Source organism: Brachionichthys hirsutus, chromosome 21 (assembly GCF_040956055.1).
Source record: "Brachionichthys hirsutus isolate HB-005 chromosome 21, CSIRO-AGI_Bhir_v1, whole genome shotgun sequence".
In the NCBI taxonomy this organism is placed as follows: domain Eukaryota; kingdom Metazoa; phylum Chordata; class Actinopteri; order Lophiiformes; family Brachionichthyidae; genus Brachionichthys; species Brachionichthys hirsutus.
Genome location: NC_090917.1, coordinates 536,022 through 555,218, shown reverse-complemented (window position 1 = coordinate 555,218; position 19,197 = coordinate 536,022). Strand labels below are relative to the sequence as shown.

The 19,197-nt window shown below is 52.5% G+C and overlaps 1 protein-coding gene across 1 annotated transcript; it reads right to left on the bottom strand.

Moving 5' to 3' along the window:
- kat6b (K(lysine) acetyltransferase 6B) lies at positions 1 to 17,391 on the bottom strand. Its single transcript, XM_068754922.1, is given in 17 exon segments — positions 1 to 3,440; positions 3,520 to 3,820; positions 4,448 to 4,775; positions 4,827 to 4,836; positions 4,953 to 5,104; positions 5,270 to 5,501; positions 6,607 to 6,700; positions 7,213 to 7,374; positions 7,494 to 7,635; positions 7,715 to 7,827; positions 8,067 to 8,188; positions 9,046 to 10,001; positions 10,743 to 10,872; positions 11,348 to 11,429; positions 11,662 to 11,777; positions 12,843 to 12,951; positions 16,774 to 17,391. Coding segments are annotated over 17 exon segments (6,306 nt in total). The 3' UTR covers positions 1 to 801.
- Between the last annotated feature and the right edge of the window lie 1,806 nt (positions 17,392 to 19,197).

Sequence of the window (19,197 nt, the reverse complement as noted above, 5' to 3'; positions counted from 1 at the left end):
TCTACCGATGGAATGGAAACATAGCTTTAAAAGGCATTATGTAAAATAGCGACTTTGGACTAAACGTATATATATTTTCTTTCATCGTTATAATCATTTAGGTTCTTTTAGATTCCGTTTTAGAACGTTTCTAAACGTCCGTTTCGTGAAACAGGAAGCTGCCTCGGGGAGATCCGTTACAAAAGACTTCAGAATTACACGCACGCACGCGCACACACACACACACACGCACACACACACCAATAGAACCTCTCGAACCGGACAGGAAACGGGACCAAGCTTACACTTTAATTTTTACATTATAATAATTAATAAAATAGAGTTTCATCTTGTCCCTGCGGGGGGAACCCAATAAAGGCCAGATATCCTTCAACCGGCTCGCCATCAAGCACAACACCTGTACAGTACTACTCAACGCACCGTCACTAACGCAGACTGAAGCATGCTGGGTGTCACGTTACAAAATAAGTACAATAATTTAAATATACAAAGGCATGAGTATAATACAAGCTAGCTAGCCGTTAGCGCTGTCAGACAGGGTCCTGCAGCAGGCACATTAAATGGCTTCGTCTGAGGCCGCTACACGCCCGGTGACATCGGTGACGCCGGCGAGCTCCGCCCCCGCCGCGAGTTAAATAGATTCTCATCGTAACGATGTAAGGCTTCCCATCCAGAGGAACAAAAATACTTTGTAGCGTTTACTCACTGATTTTTGCATTCTTTCCAAGTGCTGCTGGTTTTAAAGTCATAATAACGACGGGAGAAGGCCAGATCAGGGGGGGGGGGGGGGGGGGGGTCGGGTTACCGCCTGATGAACGGCCCCTTCAGGGACTGCTTGGACATGCCGGCGTTCATGTAACCATGATGACCGGCTGGAGTGTACACCACGTTGCCATGCGGCGGCGCCTGCATGGGCTGCTGGGGGTATGGCTGCGTTCCCATCATTCCCATCTGCATAGAGTACTGGGGCGACTGGTTCATGTAGGCGTGGTTGCCATGGTAGCCGCCGTTCATCATGGGCTGGCTCATGCTGTAGCCGTTCATGGCGTTGAGGGGGGGCATGTTCATGGAGTTGACGTTGTAGGCCGGCGCCGGCATGATGTTCACGCTCATGTTCATGCGCGGCATGGCGGCGAGCGTCCTGGAAGGCGCCTGCATGGCCACGCCCTGCGGGGGCCGGGCGTACATCTGCTGCTGCTGCTGCTGCTGCTGCTGCTGGTGGTGGTGGTGGTGGTGCGACAGCGGGTTCAATTTGGAGCGGGCCGAGATGTGAGCCTTGGAGGCCATCTGGGGCTGGATCCGCTGCGAGGGCGGGATGCCCATGTTGCGCTGCAGCATCATGGGCGGCGGGGAGCCGAGATTAGGGGGCGGGGTCATGGCGGCCTGCACCTGCGAGTTGGGGACTCGATGCTGCGTCTGGGACAGCGACACCAGGCCGGAGCGCTGAGACGAGAGCGACGGCGTGCCGGCATAAGACGTGATGGGGTGGGAGGGGGCGTGGTTGAAGGGCAGCGAGTGAGGATGAGGATGGTCGATGAAGGTGTTGGTGAACTGCTGCAGCTTGGCCAGGCTCAGGCCCGACGACTGGGGGTAGTGGCCCCCGCCGTACTCCCCCTGGTGGTTGAGCCGCTCGTACAGGGCGAAGTTGGGGTTGCCGGACTCGGGGATGTCGGCCAGCTGCATGGTGGCGGTGAAGTTGGGGGGGGCGGCGCACTGGGCCATGGGCTGCTGCTGCTGCTGGCCGTGCACGGCGTGCTGATTGTGCTGCAGGTGGTGGCCGTGGTGGTGGGGGTTGTGTTGGCCCAGCTGACCGTGGGGGCCGTGCCTGCTGTGGGGGCCGTGCTGGCTGTTGCTGGGGGGCCGCTCCACCACCACGCAGCCCTGCGGCGACTTGACGTTGCAGTGCGGCGGCGAGCCGAGGCTGTTCTGCTGAATCATGCCGCAGCCGCCGGGGTTGACGGCGCAGCTGCTCTGGGTCAGGCCGCTGCCGTAGGAGCAGCTGTTCTGGGAGGGGCCCGCCCCACAGATGCTGCCCCCCATGGTGGAGTCGTAGCTGCTGGGGTTCTCGTAGTTCTCCGTGGTGCTCTCGATGCTGCCCAGGTCGCTGAAGCCGCTGTCCACCACCTGCTGCGAGTGATCCGACACCGACGGCACGTCCATCATGGGGCTGGTCTCCACGTTGTGGGGCGGGGCCACGGAGATGGCGCCGTGGTCCGGGCTGATCTGGGTGTAGCCGCTCTCCAGGACGGAGACGGCCGGGCTGTTGACGGAGCGCACCGACTGGCTGGGGTGGGAGTGGGCGGAGGACAGGGGGCTGCCGTCGTCCAGCGAGGCCAGCTGGGGGCTCTGCGCCACGCGGGCGAAGGTCTGCAGGCTCCTGCACCGCCCCCGGCTCTCCACGCAGCCCCGGAACACGCCGTCCCTCTCGGCCTCCCGCGTCAGGGACTGGACGGCCTGTGCCGTCTCCGAGTCGAGCTCTGCACAGACCGGAGGGTCGTCCCTCAGCACGGGACTGAGCGCCGCCCCCTCAGCGGGCGGCGGCGGTGGGCGGTCCGGACCAGGACTGGGCGTGTCCTCTTCCTCTGACTCAGAGTCCACGGCGGCGACAGAACCGACTGCTACTGCTTCAGCCGGTGGCGTTGCGCCTGCCGTTTCTGCCCCCGCCCCCTGGATGGCGTCCGCCGTGGTAGCGGGTTCCTCCTCATAACACGTTACCGTGGAAACCTGCCGACTCAACTCGGAGTCGTCGTCTTCTTTCGGGTCTAACAAAGAGGCGGTGCACTCGACCACGTCCTTCGGACTCGGGTCCGACTCGGCCTTGCTGCTCTCGGGTTCTGCCGCCTTGCCGCGGCCGTCGTCTTCGTCGTCTGCATCCTGATGCTCCATCTGAGTCCTCTGCTCTTCCTCCTCCTCCTCCTCCTCCTCCTCCTCTTCCTCCAGCGACGCGGCACCAGCTGCGCTGTGGTCGAGCTCCTTGGCTGGGGAGTCCTCTCCGTGCTCGTCCTCGCCGTCTACTTCAGCGGGTTCCTGGAAGTCCTCGCCGTCTTGTGTGAAGGGGGACACGGCGCCAGGGGAGGCAGCGGGTGACGCCACCGGAGACGCCGCTGGCGATCCTTCAAGGGAGGTCGACTTGTGTGATCCGTGGTCGGCGGGACTCGGGGGCTCGGAGGGCAGCGTCTCCGGGCCAGGCGACCTCCTGCCTGCCGGCTCGTCCACGCCGGCGTCCCGGTCCGGCCCCCCCTTGGCCTCCTCGGCCTGAATGTGGTGCTGCTCGGCCTCCATGGGGGTCTCAGGGGGGGTGTAGAGGTTGAGCTTGAATCCCATCTTGCGCTCGTTCTTCGTTCTCCACTTGGGCGGGCCGCGCTTCACGCCTTTCGGCCAGCCTTTCTTTCGTTTCACCGGTCGGTGTCTGCTGGGCATCTTCGAGAGGACGTCGGCTTCTAGAGTTAAAGTTAAAACCGTTTTAAAACTCTGAATACGTTTATAAAACGTAGCATTTTACAGTCGAGAAGCAAATACCTTCATTCCAGTAATCGTAGTCGTCTTTGTGAACATTCTTCTGCAGTCTCGGGCGTCCTCGCCGCCGTTTCATCGGCGCTATCGGCATCTCGTCCTCCCGCTCCTCTTCCTCCTCCTCCTCCTCCTCCTCCTCCATCTTGGCCACCCTGCAGTTGCGCTCCAGGAGGGGCATGGGGCGCTCATCCTCGGAGTTATCGAAGGGCTCGTTCAGCACTTCCGTCGTCTCGGAGATGGTTTCCGTCGTTACGCTGCTGTTTATTCTCCTCCTCTTACGACCTCTCTTTTTGAGCGCGATGGTTCTCTGAAACACAAACCAAAGAAGCGATGAAGACCTCCGTCGGCGCTGTGAAGACTAAGACACCGGAGGCTTGAGGTGGGAGGCTTCCACGTGGAATTCATTCAGGCTTTCCGCCAGAATAAATCCTCAAGCGATGCAGTCGGGGTGTTTCAAGCCACAAATGAGACGGGCAGAGAAAAACCACAGTCGGCATTTTAAATTCTCCAGTCGATTCCCACCGCCTGCTGAAGACTCCTTCACGAGAGGAATGTGAAATCAATACTGTAGCTAATGCTCTGAACGGGCTGCAATCAACGTCCTTTTCCAAGTCTCTGGGCGCTTTTGTGAAAAAGGATGTAACATTATCTCCAGCACTAGGGGGCAGTGTCGCACAGACGGAACAGATGTGAGGCACACAGAGGAGGGCAGTAAATGAACCATGACCAGTGACCATCAGACGAGGAAACACAATCTATTATCTGCAGCTGCAGGACGCGGAGACGCCGCCCAGCTCATGAATATTCATCAGCCTGTCCTCTAATGAAGGCAATCATCTCCTGATCCACGTCCTATAACGCAACTGCAGATAATCAGTGAGATAATCCCGCTGCTTCTGAAACAGCTGGTCGTCCAAAAGGACGGTAAAGTCACCTTCCTCTTGGCTGCGAGCATCGCGTGAGCCTTCGCCAGGATGGGCGGCGAGCCATCAGAGTCATCGTCAGCTTCGTCATCGTCATCGTCGCTCGCTTCCTGCGTTTGCTGGAAGCGTCTGGTCCAGGATGGCGCCGTGCGGTGCCCGTAGGTTCTGAAGGGAACCTTACAGTGGACCTTCGTCAGCGGCCGCCTGCTGGCGTGAGTCATGGCGTAGCCGTTCCTCTCCTCCTCCTCTTCCTCCTCCTCTTCCTCCCAGCAACTGGCCTGCTAATTAAACAGACAAGACGCATCATCTCTGGGCCCGGCGCACGCACGGCGGCGCCGTCTGAGCAACGAGGCCAATCGGACAACAAGAGATTGGCATTAACGTCCTGACGGATGAATCACTGCAGGTCCCTCCTGATAAGAGCGGCGTCCTGATTGGACGTCTGTTTTCGCTCAGCCAGCGTAGGAAGATTGCATTTCATGGAATATTCAGCGGCTCGTAAACCAATCGGGGAACCTACATCCCTCTCCTCCTCAGACAGGACGGCGTGGGCGGTGGCGGAGGGGCTCCAGCGCAGGGCGTCCCGGTCCACCTCGTTCTGCCGGGGGCTCGCCCTCAGGCTCTCCATGTGCCGCTGGATCAATCGCTCCCTTCTGATCAGCACGATCCTGTGTCAAAGCGAGAGCGGCCCGTAAGCGAGAGGCAGTGCACAAACACCAGCCCTTTGGGACAGCAGGTGCTCCGTGTCCGTGGGGGCGGGGCTTAACCTGCACGACTTCTGTCAATATTCAGCAGCATTAGCAGCCACGGCCGGAGGAGGCGGGGGGACCGACCTGCCGTCCTGCCGGTCGATCATTCCGAGCTGCTGCAGGGTGGCGGCGACGTCGTGCGGACACATCCCAGTGGCTCTGCTGATCCCCCGAACACTGACGCGTTTGCCTGGGTGCTCATGAAGGTGCTCCACGATGACACTCCTCCAATACGCCAGGTAGGACAAGCGACCCAGATCCGACAGCGGCTTCTCCGGAGACCCGGCTTGTCCCTCACGCCTGGTGAGGAGGTAACCTGAAAGGGACAAACAACTCTTTGATCCGGCCACTGCTAGCTCACCTTTAACGAGGGATTAGAGATTCATTTAAGGAGGCAACGCGTAAAAGCGGAAGCGATGCCAGACGCAGGCTGACAGACGGAAACGGAGCGAAACGAAGCAGCAGCCGGATGACAGGAGAGATAACGAACAAGGGAGAAGAGCTAATACCAACATGTATCTGTGTGTAATTAGTTTTATAGCGGCCCCGTCAAGGGTCGTCCATTATGAGCGGCACGGAATTAATTAATGTCTTTTAAAGCTCGCCCACTGCCGAGAAGCAAACAAGCAAATCCAATCACCAAACGGCAAACGCACAATATTCATTAGGAGAGCCAAGAAGGGGGGCAGGGGGGGCTGCTATAAACAGTCAGCGATGAATATTCAATTCGTTAATTGAATAAAGTCATTCTACAAGTATATTATCATTAATAAGAGCCACTCTACATCCTTTGAGTTGTGGTTTCAAAGAGCACATTCCTCGCTCAGCGTTCCTCTAACACACCCAGCGGAACAGAAAATCTTCATCTAAACAGCGCCACAGCTACGTTTTCCAATAAAGCCTTCAAAGAGCTCAGAACTCGGCTGCATTCAATCTCCCTTAATCCCCGTCTTTATCAGCGCACTCTCAATATCACAGATCCTGCTGCATCTCAGTCTCAATGGCTCCCAAAGTGAACAGGAAATCAAATGCTCCATTATCTCCCGCCCAGCCCACATGCGCTCCTCTGCCCCCTCCTCCTCGCACACAACCCTGGCTAACTCCTGAAAATAACAACATGCATAGTACGAGTAAAAAAAATAAAAGAAAACCTGCCGGGGTAAACACGGAGATCCACTCAAGGCGCCGAATATTGGATGTGCTGCATTCATTAGGCCTAAAACATCGCAGCTACTCTTCATCACAAATCAAGGCGCTGTTATTGATGTTAAATAATATAATGCAGCCTCATCTTCTGTGATCGCTCTAGATGAAGCTGCTTAAACAGAATAACAGCACCTTGCCAGGAGCGACGAGAGTTTGTAAATACAGATGGAAAATAACTAAAGTTCGGCGGTCTAAAGAGGCATTAAGGAACTTACTGAAATCAATGAGGAACCTTCCAAATCCTTGCCTTTGGTACTGAGGCAAGATCATTATGCAGGAGACATTGTACTTCTGCTGGCAAAGCTTCTCCTGGGGGGAGGAGAAACAGATCAAGAATGTCAGCGCTCTGCTGAAGCTGGCAATTTACTGCACCTGCCATCGTCCTCGTCTAAAAGCGTTCACGTGCATGTGCATGTGCACGCCACGCACACAGCGACGAGCCAACGGTCTCACTCTGCGCTGAATTGCAGCCGCAGCAAAGAGGTCCTCATCTTTCTGGTCAAGAAGTCGGCCATTAGAAGGGAAAGACGTTTAAAACGCTCTAATAAAACAGAGCAAATCCCAATTTACACTAAAAGATGTGTTCAAGTCGACTTCACATCAAAGCAGCATGAAAAGGTTTACAGTCGAGTTCCTGTTAGCGTTATGACAGACAGCAGGAACCACATCCTGACACGGACCAGGACTCGCTCCATTTGTTTGGCTAACTGATTAATGCAGGGAAACAGGGACGGATAAATACCAGCGCCGGATCGGTGTCAGCGTCTGAAATGACATGTGGTCTTCCTCCATTTCCCACATAATGGCTGCGTAATTCCTACCTTGGAGAAATAGCCCACAAGATGACAGCCTTTCTCGTCATTCTTTGTCAGTATGTAGAAGAGGAACGGCTCCACGTCGTAATACAGGGTCTTGTGGTCCAGGAAAAGCTTGGCTAGCAGGCAGAGGTTTTGGCAGAAGAGTTTGCTGACATTTCCATCAACCTACACACGGAATAAAAAGAGGAAGAGGACACCGTTCAAGCAGCGCCGCTTTGCTCCTCCTCCTCCCTGAACCCGTTCAGCATGCACGCATCGATTTATTGCTGTAGAGGGACGCTGACCTCAAAAACAGAAAGGTGGCCCCTTCTGTAGATCTCATTGGCTGGCGGGTGGAACCAGCCGCACTTCTTTGCGTGTCTGTGGAGAATATTTCTGCTTCTCATGTACTTCAGGCAGAACTCGCACAGATAAAGCTTGTGTAATCTGACGGAGGTAAAAAGAGACAGCTGCAGCTTCCACTTCAGAAGTAAACACCGGAATAAGCGCGGAGGAGCAGCGCTACCTTGAATATTCAGGCGGGTAAGGCGACGAGTGCCACGTCTGAATCTCAAACGCCCCGAATTCAATGATGGCGGGACGTCGCGTGGAGTCCGTGCCCGTCAGAGATCCGGTTCTCTGTGGAAGGATGGAGGAAAAGCAAATGGATAATCAATGTGACTGAATCAGCCCCTTTATCTGCTGCGCGTTCAGCACGGAAGTGAGGTTGATTCTGATGGAAAGAGACGCAGCTAAAGGAAGATGTGATGCACCTGGACAGGGTAGCCTCTATGCTAACCGCTTTAGCACAGAGCCTCTCCTCTTCCGCTTCTCCACCTGATTCTAAATATCGGACGCCCCCCCCCCAGCCTCCTCACCTGCAGCGCGAGCTCCTGCACACGGACGAACGTCTCCACGTCGTCCTGCGTGACGTGGCCTCCGGACATGGCAGCGACGCTGGCCCGGGCCTCCTGCTTCACGCGCAGCTCCCCGCTGTGGCCTGTTACCGGCACAAAGACACCGCGTCAGCGCCGCGCCGACACCGGCCCGTCTGAAGCAGCTGTGGTTGAATAATCACAGAAATGAATTCTATGCAAATGTGCCGATGCTGCGAGCGCTGCCGTTGAGCCCGTGTCTCGGAGGAATTTCGTAATGCATCATCTCTGCATGTTTACGTGAACACCCCTGATGTAATGAAGTGAAACTAAATCGCTGTAATTGTGTAACTACTTTCGTGTGCTTAGTCATCCACCAAGACAGTTTCCCATGAATGAAGAAGCAGATGCAGCGCCAACGTGGAAAGCAGGCAGTCGTTTCATAAAAGACATCAACACCATGACTTAAGCACAGAACCCCCCCCCCCCCCCATCGCCAGCAGCCATGATGCGTCATGTGCTGCTAGAAACACACGACCTCCGTGCGATGCTTGGGACAGTGATTCGGCCGGTGGAGGCGGCGAGGGCTGCTGCTCAGCCCCGGCTGAATCACTGGCTGCCGACAGAGAGCGGAGACGGAGGCTCCGAGAGCGCCGACGCGGCTATCGGCTATACTGGCGGTGATCACAGCGAACGCCACTGCAGCGGCTCAAGGACAGAGCGAGGAGCGACATGACGGGGTTAGTGGGCCATGCAGACAGAAGCCAGCGGGCGGGAGGATGGATTTCAGAGCGCAGCCAAGTCAAAACGCAACCAAACTGGGTTAAGAAACGAAAGATTCAACTTAGGCAAAAAGATTAGTAGTCGGTTAGGATGCTGAGGCGTTTCCTCAAAGGAAGAGATCAGCGTTAAAAGAAATAAAAAAAGAAGCGTAAAGGTGTGGAGACGCAGGTCTTCGGCCAGAGGTTGGAGCCTTGCTTACCATGGTGACTCTCAGGCTTAATTCTTCCGTCTGTCATGTCTCCCTTTCCCGGTGAGGGGGCTCCCTTCGGAGGGCTCACTCTATACCGCAGCCTGCCTAGCGTCCTGTGCTTTTTAAGGAAGGGGTTACGTTTGAAATGACTGACCATCTTAAACGGGTGTCCTCTGGGTCGGCCCGGCCCTGCAGGTGTGGGATGCAATCTATTTTTAATGAACTCGTTCTGTCCGAGGCGCTGGGCCCCCGTTACTGACGCGTGGGAGGAGTCCTGCATGCAGGGCAGGCGCTTGGGCGGCGCGTATGAAGGTAGTCTCTTTTTCCGCGACTGTCCCTGAGTAGTGTAATTGTGAGAGAGTCCGTCAAACAGTCCCTTCAGCTGGCTGCTATTGCAGAGGCTGCTCAGGGAGGGAACGCTAGACTGGCTGGAGGAGCTCTGGGGGGAGTTAGCCGAGGTGGAGCTGCTGGACACCTGCGAGGGCGGGCTAAGTCCCGGCAGCGTAGGGGTGAGAAGAGGTGCAGAAGGCGAGGGGGTTATCTTTCGAGGGGCGTCGGCAGCGAAGGCGAACGGCTCTGGTGGCTTGGGGAGTCGGGGCTCGTCCCGAGAGCTTACGTGTTTGGCAGGCGACTTTACGGCTACAGCTCGCATGCGACGGCCCACAGGGGAAGGGGTAAAGAATTTGGAAAGCCCGTCGATAAGCCCTTTGGGTTTCTTGTTAAAGGCGCGTGTAGCTGGGGTGGAGGTGGGCGTGAGGGGGGGAGTGGTGGTGGGGGTGGAGATGGTGAATTGGGTGGCGTCGACCACACAACGGGGGTCTGCAACAGCCAATCTGTCTCTGGCGTCCTTCACAGATGCAGCATGACCAGATGAAGGTGTGGAACAGACGGTAATCTTTTGACCCCTACCAGGTGACCCCCTTCCTCCCAGTGCTACCACGGAGCCATCGCCACTGGTTACAGACCTGCCGGGACAGAAACAGAGAGCTGAGTCCAGACAGGGAAGTACAGGCTGGAGGCGTGGCCACCGCACCGAGCTCAATCTGAGGATGTACCAGATTACAATATGAAAACATTTATCAGTCACAAAGGGGTCCGATGGGAAACATGTCTTCTGGTTCTGATCCAGAATCCGAGCTGCTTGGGGGAGGTCCGTGCTCTCCGAGTGCTTTTCCAATTGTAATTTTCTCAAACACTCGTATCATTTTATGACTTCTGTTGCATAACGGCATCGTAACAGTTCTTACAGAACCCCAACCTGGGCTTTGCCGTACGTGTTCTTCACATCGCTGATTGATAAGTCCCTGATTAACATGTATTAGACGCCTTTGATGCGGTTTAGTTTGGAAACTATTCCCTGATTGCCCGAGGCTTAATGACAGTCATGTCGGCAGAGCTTTAGGTTACTTCAGATCACTTTCTTTTTCTCTGTAACTGATCGTTCCAGTCGATCACATCTCATCATATAATCTTAATCTATAATGCTACCGTAGAGCTGGAAACATGCTAGCCTGCAGGCTGCAGCAGGTCAGAGCCAGTTTGGTGGATATTTCTAAGGATATTTGTGGTAATATTTCCACAGCTGTGTTTAAAAACGCTCCATTCGCCTTCCACCACGATAGCAATTACCTTCAACTGAACGTTATGACTGCCAGTGGGAATTTCCCACTAATAAACTGCTGATATTCCGACGATTGCACACTTACATTCTTTCTTTGAGCTTATTTCTGGGCCTTCCGATTGGCTTTGCATATCGACGTTTGATCTGATCGGCTTTCTTGTGCAGCAGTTTCTTCCCGTTCTCCTTCGGCCTGCACACTTGGCAGATCCAGGTTCCTGGAAGGTGTCCAGAAGCAGAGCGCCATTTGGGAGGGTTCATCAATTCAGAGAACGTACAGTACATTCATTTGAAACATTTCCTTTAATACGGAGCGCCACCGAGCGTCCCTGCAGCTCACAATGACAATCAATCACGCAGCACAAAGCAGAAATCTATGCGCCGACACCGGGTCAATCCTCCGTCCTGAGAGACGGGCTCGGCGTCCGCTCGTTGAAGCCGTGTGACTCGCATGAACAGCCTGTCAAACATCCCACTAGAGTACACGCAGCATCATTAGGAGCCTCGCTGTTGGGTCAGCTCTGTAATCCAGAGATAGCAAACGTCCCCAGGGAGGCTGGAATAATTTGACATGCATGCGACGCTCCTAATAAGCCACCGCCGCCTCCCTGCCGGTGACTGACAGGCCCGTGCGACCATCTGTGGAGAGAAGCCTTCGGGGGGAACAGAAGCCAGGCGGTGTAAACGCCTCACCTTTTGGCATTCTTGAAAGCGGCGGGTCGCAGCATTCCATGTGAAAGCCCCGATCGCATGAGTCGCAGAATAGCATCTCATCCTGAAAGGGAACGGCAGGCGTGTGAGGGGTGTCCCTGTTGCATGTGTGTAACCCCCCCCCCCCCCCACCATCATCATTTAAAGGTCTTTTGGTAAAATTGTGCACAAGAGAGGCTTTTTACAAATCTGAGGGAAAACCCACAAATCCTCAGGGATGCACCAAACAAGATGGAGCCCGAAGCCTTCAGCGCTGAAAGTGGTTTGTGCTAAGATGTGTGCCGCATTCTACTCACAGCGTTCTTCCCCTGTACTCGGCAGGAGCTGCAGGTTTTGCATTCAATACACTGCCATCGTAATCGCTTCACATTCGAGGTTAACTCGGGGGAGAACTTCAGACACGATGGATGCCCTTCGGGAGCGACGGAAAGCTTGTTAGCACACAGGGATTGTAGCGACGCCAACAGTCAGACACGAGGCCGCCTTCATTTACGCAGCAAGCGTGCAACAATGAACCCGTTACCTCATCAAAAACAACGAGTTGTGTCTAGAAACGGTGCGATCAAACATCGGCGCCACTAATTACACATAATTTGATGTTAATGAGGCAGAAACAGCAGCAGCACTCGTTCTAATGGAAGTCGATCCATGAAAGTCATGTAAAAGCTCGCCTTCTCCCTCGCACGGTTGTAAAACAGCCGTTTTACAGTGAGAGCACAATTTGTGTACACTAGGAGCGGTTAATGAAACCCAGCTCAAAGCTACTTAGTCAAATTTGAGCTGTAAAAATGTCACCAGGAGAACAATTCCTCACGGCATTTTAAATAGCTGTTCAAACATAATTGACTCCTTGGCTGAGGTTATTTTACAGGGGGGGGGGGGGGGGGGGGGGGGGGGGTGAAGGAAATGCCACCAATCAGCGGTGGGGAAAGGGTTGATCTTTGATCCGCTGTGCTCTATAAAGAAGAAGCTGAGGGGGAACGACAGCAGCATTCCGGGTTCCAACAGCCGCTCAAGGAGCGCCGGCCCTGCGCCGGCCCACTGAGGCCCGGAAGCAGGCTCCCAAAATGAACATTGTTCTTCCAACCAGATTTGTTAGCCAAAGGCTACATTTCTGTCTACGCTCAACCTGATGACAAACGGCTGACATTCCTGCTTCATTCTCCCGATCAAATAAAAGCAGTGAAAGTTCCTCGTTCACCAGTCGTTGATTTTTTTGTGACCTTGATTATGAAATCGTGAAAGATCAGGAATTCTCAAATCAAATATTCACATACCATTTATTTGGCTCAAGAAAAACAAAAACTAAACTAAATCTGTGTAGGTCAGTAGCTTTTATTATCGTGGCACACATTTATCTAATCATCTGAAACATAAGCCACTGACAAAGTTCTTATCTTATCGCCATCCTAATTTCAGGCCTTTGCTTGTTGACACACACACACACACACACACACACACACACACTGAAACTCACCACTGCTCCCACAGTCTGTACAGGACAGCAGCTCTTCTGGCCGCTTGTCCCGGTTTGACTCTCTCGTTCCGAGACAGAAACTGCATATCGGGATGGGGTCGACCCGGAGCTGGGTGGGAACACAAACACAGACGGGCCGTTTAAAGAACCCAACCAGAGACGGATTCTTGAGGTCACTGGAGACGTGTTAAAGCAGGACGAGGAAGCTGGAGTGAACCAGAAGCTCAGAAAGTGACTAGAAATGAATAATAAATGCGTTTGAGATCCACCTCCTCTAGCCATTCCATCGGAGCGAGTAAGTGACCTCAGTAATCGTAGTTTAAGGGCTTAAGCTTGCACTCCAGTCTGGAAGGATTAACCAGCACGTAATGAAATTACCCCAATAATAAAACACGCTCTTATTGTTTCTGCGTGATCCACCGTAAATTGTTGCAAGCCTCCGAACAAACATTTATCTGAAAAGGGCTTACGGAGGAGTTGGGAAGAAGTCAAACACGAGCCGGCGGGTTTAAGAGGATTTCGCCATCGATCGCCGGCGGCGAGGGGAGGCCGACAGCACCTTGTGTCGACCGTTCATGAACCAGCCGGTCGAAGCCGAACCCACGGAGGCTGGAATCATGAGCAGAATAAACCCACGCCGAGGCGAGCCGATCGCACACGGGCCTCCGGAGGAGCATCAATCTGCCGCCTCCTTCCTCGCTCCAGAGCAGTTCTTAACGGGAAACAACACTCATGGGGGCGTCACCATAAATAACCCTCGTCATCATCGGTTTACACACCAAGGCCTCGAAGGACACTCTGGGGATGCCTGTAATTAGTTCCTGGTTCTTATGAGGCAGATCAACATCATGACCTCCAAATCTCTAATGATCGTGACCTCCTGCTGACCCAGAGAGCTTTCTTCCCCTCTTTCATCTGCCTACAAACAAGACGGAGCATCTTTCCATCGACACGAAGCCCGGCGGGCGGAAACGAGGGAGGACGCAGTTCCCCAACCGTTGTATCAATTAGTCGTTATGGTGAGGGGAGGCAGTTTACCGCCAGATCAATGATTGCTCCATCATCCAGCCTGCCAGGTCAATATTTGAGAGCAGGCGCTGGCATCGGGCGCGACTGCTGCTCCCGCAGCTGTGAACGTGGACGTGATGCACTTCCACCAGGCAATACTCAAACGTCTCGTTATGAAAGGAAGATAAAAGAAAAAGAACCAGTCGGTGTGGAATCAATGGCGTCAAAGAGGTCCGGTCATGCAACACTAATCCTAGATATAAATATGCTGGGGTTTCATTTCTAATCAGCAGGATCACATGCTTCTTCGGTTTGTGTAGATTTAAAAACGGAGCTTTTAATGAAACCTTGTTCAGGAATGAGGAAGCAGAGCAAAGACTTTTCTCTGTTTCCTCTGCATGATGTGGCATTAGCATGAAAAGGCTATAGAATAAGTAGCCTTCAGTTACACTACCTGCCATTATCTATTCTAACGGATTTAAACCCTAACTTAATTGTACCTACAGCAGACGAGTTTCATGAAAATGCAGCCTTTAGTCTGTGGGAAATGGATTAAAATCCTGAAGAGAAACATTTATTGCAGCATAAAACCATGGAAGAACAATTAATGGACGCATTCCAGAGCCGAAGGGTTTCCTCTTTGGCGCCGGTCCAACCCTTCCACCCAGTTTCACAGTAATCTGGTAAGTATTTTTTTGTGTAGGCCTACTAACAGATAGCCAGAACCTCCATAGTAACGGTAATAATAATAATAATCATATACAGTAAGGCATATCTTCCATCTTCCTAACGGTAATATCATCGTCTTCTACGGGGACAGATTTGTGTCTCGGGAACGTTTCCTGTAAGCCTTTATCAAAGCGGTTCTGGGACTACTTCCTGGTGGCTCAGACGTCGATAACGGTGGTGCTGGCGGGTCTCCGAGTTGAGACTCCTTTCTATTATTGTCACACACTGCACGGAGAAATGGAACAGTTTAGATGAACCAATAATGATTGTTCGTTGAAGCGCAATAAAATAAATATGCAAAATCAATTTACAGCAAAAAATAAACTGAATGGAGAAATGTTAGCTTCTCTCCTTGATCACATGACAAGGTTATTCCTGCTAAAAGACGTAGCTGACAGGCTTTTCAGTGCAAACTTAAAGTGTTATATTACTTAAAGGGCTATTAGTTCTTGTGCATCTGTGTCGTTCTACCCTGCTGCCTGCAGAGACAGACTGAAATCACTCAGGAAATAATTCTCAAATGCCCCAGAACTCTGATTAGCAAGAAGACTCTCCAAGGAATGTATTAATACAAGTGTAGAAATGCATGCAAAGCGATAGAAATCAATGAGAAATCAGTCTTAGCTTGTGCCTTCCACTGATTAGAGCTTCGTTTCACAATACGGTCTCCGCTGACATAGCTGTGAAGTCTAACCCAGGACCTGGGGAATTCATTCCCACCAGGAATACCCTTAACCCCGGGAATTAATACCAACAACTATTCGCAATGTACCCGGCACAAAAACGAGAAAATAGAGAAACAAACACAACTGAAGAGACGCTCATAATTTACTCCCCGATTCTAAATAAAGCACATTACAGGAAATGATGCTGCTTGAAAAGAGCAGGCAGTCCTGGATGAAGGGGTGGAGTCCTATTAGAAAACTGCTGGAGAGAGAGTGGGAGCTGAAGTGGTTGCATAACAGCAGGAAGAAAAAAAACCCTCATTCCTTGTCTTTGTTACTGCCAGTCTCTCCAGAATGTAATAAACTCTAAACCAACACTGCTCTACCCCTTACCCTGAACGCACACACTCTTCCACCGGACCGGGCTAGATGATGTCATCAGGCCAGGACCAAGCGGGTGAAACATCCCAAGTGAAAAACAGCAGTCCCTCCTTGGCAGTGGGCATCATCACAGCACACTGCGTACCGAAACATTCTCGGTTTCGCTCTTGGCTTGACCACAGGCGCCGTCACAGTTGTGGTTGCAGGATCGAGGTGTCGCTTCCTGATTATTCACCGTGAAACCGACGAGGACAGGGCGACGTCTCTATAGCACGATGCTGCCGGCCGATTCAGCCGCACGGCCCGAGCTCATCGACGAGCCGCCACACGTGATCTGCAGAAAGCTTTCGCAGTATCTATAGATGAGATGACTGTGCAGCCGGGGCCACACAATGAAAAGCGTCTTAAAATTGCCAAGTCAAGGGCAAAAAAAGGCTGTCATTTCAGAGGCATTTCTCTGCAGCGTGTTCGAGCTAAGCACCGGCAATAAGAGACGCAATCTCTGCAAACTACGAGACCCCCCCCACGGGGACCCAAGAGCGAAGGAAACAATGCAACCTGGAAGTTTGTTTACGTGGTTGCATTTCCTCTCTGGGGCTTTTCAGTTAGCACAAATATTTTGTCCTCCCACAAAAAAATCCTGCTCTAATTTCTAACCGCTATTTGTCAGGACTAGTTTATTCACATACTCTTATAATTTACACATAAAACATCCAAAAGCCGTTACTCACAAGACAGCCAGCCACATCCCCTAAGGTCATTAGGCTAGAGTTACATAACCTTTGGGAAGCCTCCGGCAGGCTGCCTACCGCACACAGTCAGCATGACTTTCTGATCATCCAAGCTTTCTTATTATGGAGAGCCAAAGCAACAGAGCCCCAAAAGGACACACTCTAGATGGCGTAGTTTCTGACCTGCCAGGGATCAACACCACAGCCATTAAACCTGCAACGGTGGAGGGCCTAGATGTTCTGGCCCAGCCTTGGCACTGTTCAGAAAACCTCCAAAAAGTCCACAATTCTCACAAAACAAAAGTTCATAACATTTCAAAGCAGCAACATGGTTAATATTTAACATCAATGGCAGGAAGACCCGTTCAACATGGGCAAATAAATGCATGATAGACGAAGAGGCCTAGGTGTGAGTACCTGGTCTCGCTCGTGGGGGAGGAGTGTCACCGACGACAGGACCGGGGGGGAAGCACTGGGACACCTGGAGCCCCTTCCCTCTGCACCGCCATGGCTGAACTTGTACCGCGGGCCGTTTTTGAACAGCCTGCCGTTGCTAACCGCCCGCTTGGCAGCAAGCCTTAACCTCTGCCGGAAAGCAGGGTTATCCACAACGTCGCCGAGGTCGTCCTGGTTCCTCAGGTACCTCTCCATGCTCTTCAGAGAGGAGCCATGGGTATCATCCAGCCCCTCGATGGCCCCCTTTAGTATTTTATTCCAATCAATATGGCGCAGATCTCTCGAATTCCATATAGATTCCTCTGATGGCACCGGTAGGTTTGCAGGCTGGATTGATCCGACTCGCCCCAGAATTCCTGGGTCCTTGTAGGAGGCGCTGCCCTTATTTGTAACCTTGAGAACAGAGCCATCGTGAACACTTAAATCCAACTGCTCAAGGACAGTCTTCTTGTCCAGTCCATGCGACGTGGCCACGGCATGACAAATTCTCTCCTCCGACGGCCTCTGCTTCTGCCTTTTGATTTTCTGTATTGCTTCCAGAATCCACTCCGTGTACAGAGGGTTTGCAAGTTTTACCATGGTTGAACAATTAGATTCACAAAAGTGTGATCCATACAGATTCCCCCTTTCTGCTGCTGAACGCCGGGTACATCCACATCCTTAATACGGTCAAAAAAGTTACGTTCCACAACAGCATCCACGCGTTTCTTCTTAATCCTGGGAGTCTGACATTTGAGGTAAAGTTCGCACAGGTAATTCCCACAATGGCAGCTGACCTGGATCTTTCTGTACTTAATCCCAGCTCAAATCTAAAAAGAGATAAAACAAAATGGTCAAACACATTAATACAATTTCAACCCCTGCTGTATTCACGTAGCATAAACTACCTTGCAAGCATGCAAGGCTAAACGAGATGAACTTTAAAGATGTGGGAACAGAGCTGTCATAGCTGCTGAAGAAAATCCAGTGACTTAATCCACAGTCCGACGCCATAATCCACGCAGCAAAGCAGATGTCCACCTCATTTCAGACTACATCACAGAGAATTTCCTCAAAATGTCAGCTAACGTTAGCTTAAAAAAAATAACATAAAAACTTCTACCGAGTTGTGATAAAGTGCAGATAATCTCCCCGACATTAAAATAACTCGGCGTCGCATTCCTTGTCGACACGGAGAGAGAGAAAAAAAAAAACTTATCTCTCGGACGTGTCATTTTCCAAACGTAACATTTCGCACCGACGCACACGAACTAGCTTAAAAGCACGCATCACACGTAAAGTTTCGCCGCTAGCTGCCCGCAGGCGACTTCTGACAGCTCCCGCGGCGACGACGACGTTATCGGCGCGAGCCTTAATGACAGACGTATAATCAATGCTTACTTCCTGACAGCTGCCGCCGGGACGCTCGGGGCGCGTCTTCCAGTAACGGAACCGAGCCTTTTCGCGAGGGACGGGGCCGGTAATAAGTGGGTAGCGTACCTCGAGGAGTGTTCCGCCGAGTTAGCCCGATAAACGACGGCGTCCGCCAGCGCTACTGATGTCACCTAAACAGTCGCCATTTTGTTACGATGTTGTAGTTTACATGAATCCGACATGACGCTGATTACAATCCAATGGAGCCTCATTAAACCTTACCTACCCCAATGTGCCCGCCCTCGCAACTTCTCTATTGGCTGTAAAGAGCAGATCCGATTTCTGATTTGATAAAGCGCACGTCAATCTCTACGCACGAGCTCACTCTCGGGGGCACGCCATTGGCTGAGCCATCCGTCACTTCGCACTGCTGGCCCCGCCTCTTAAGGTACCGCCAGCGATCAATGGCTATCGCTGACCTCCGAGCGCTCGTTTGATCCGAACTCGAAGCTTCGACCGCGCCGTTAAGATATCGATAAGTTTCAAACCCGTTCCGACGAGGATCGGCTGCGTGATCGTTAGATATTAAACCTCATTCGGGAAGCGTTTCGCGCCGCGCCACCTTTACTCGCGTTCCTCCTTGAAACAGTTGCTCCGCACTCCGAAGTGATTTGGAACATTTTACACTTTAATTGGCTGTTTGTTAAATCTATCATTTATTAGCATAAAGCTGCAAACGTCGATTTAAAGCGGGCGGTGCTCCACATTCCGTAGACTCCAGGTGCCGCGTTCAAGCCGCGCAGGATAAATGCGTCTTTTCCCCCCTTCTTTATCTTCCTCCCTTTTTTCTCCCAAGGAGACGCACAGTTCTCTTGATATCGACCACTTAAATAACGTGACGTTAAATAATCGCTAATTTGCGAGGCTGCTGCCGGGGGGGGGGAGGGGGCTACAGCGAGCCCGGAGAGAATAAAGACGTTCAGCGGGGAATACAAGTTAACACGACCGCTGCTCCTCAGCTGTCTCCCTTTT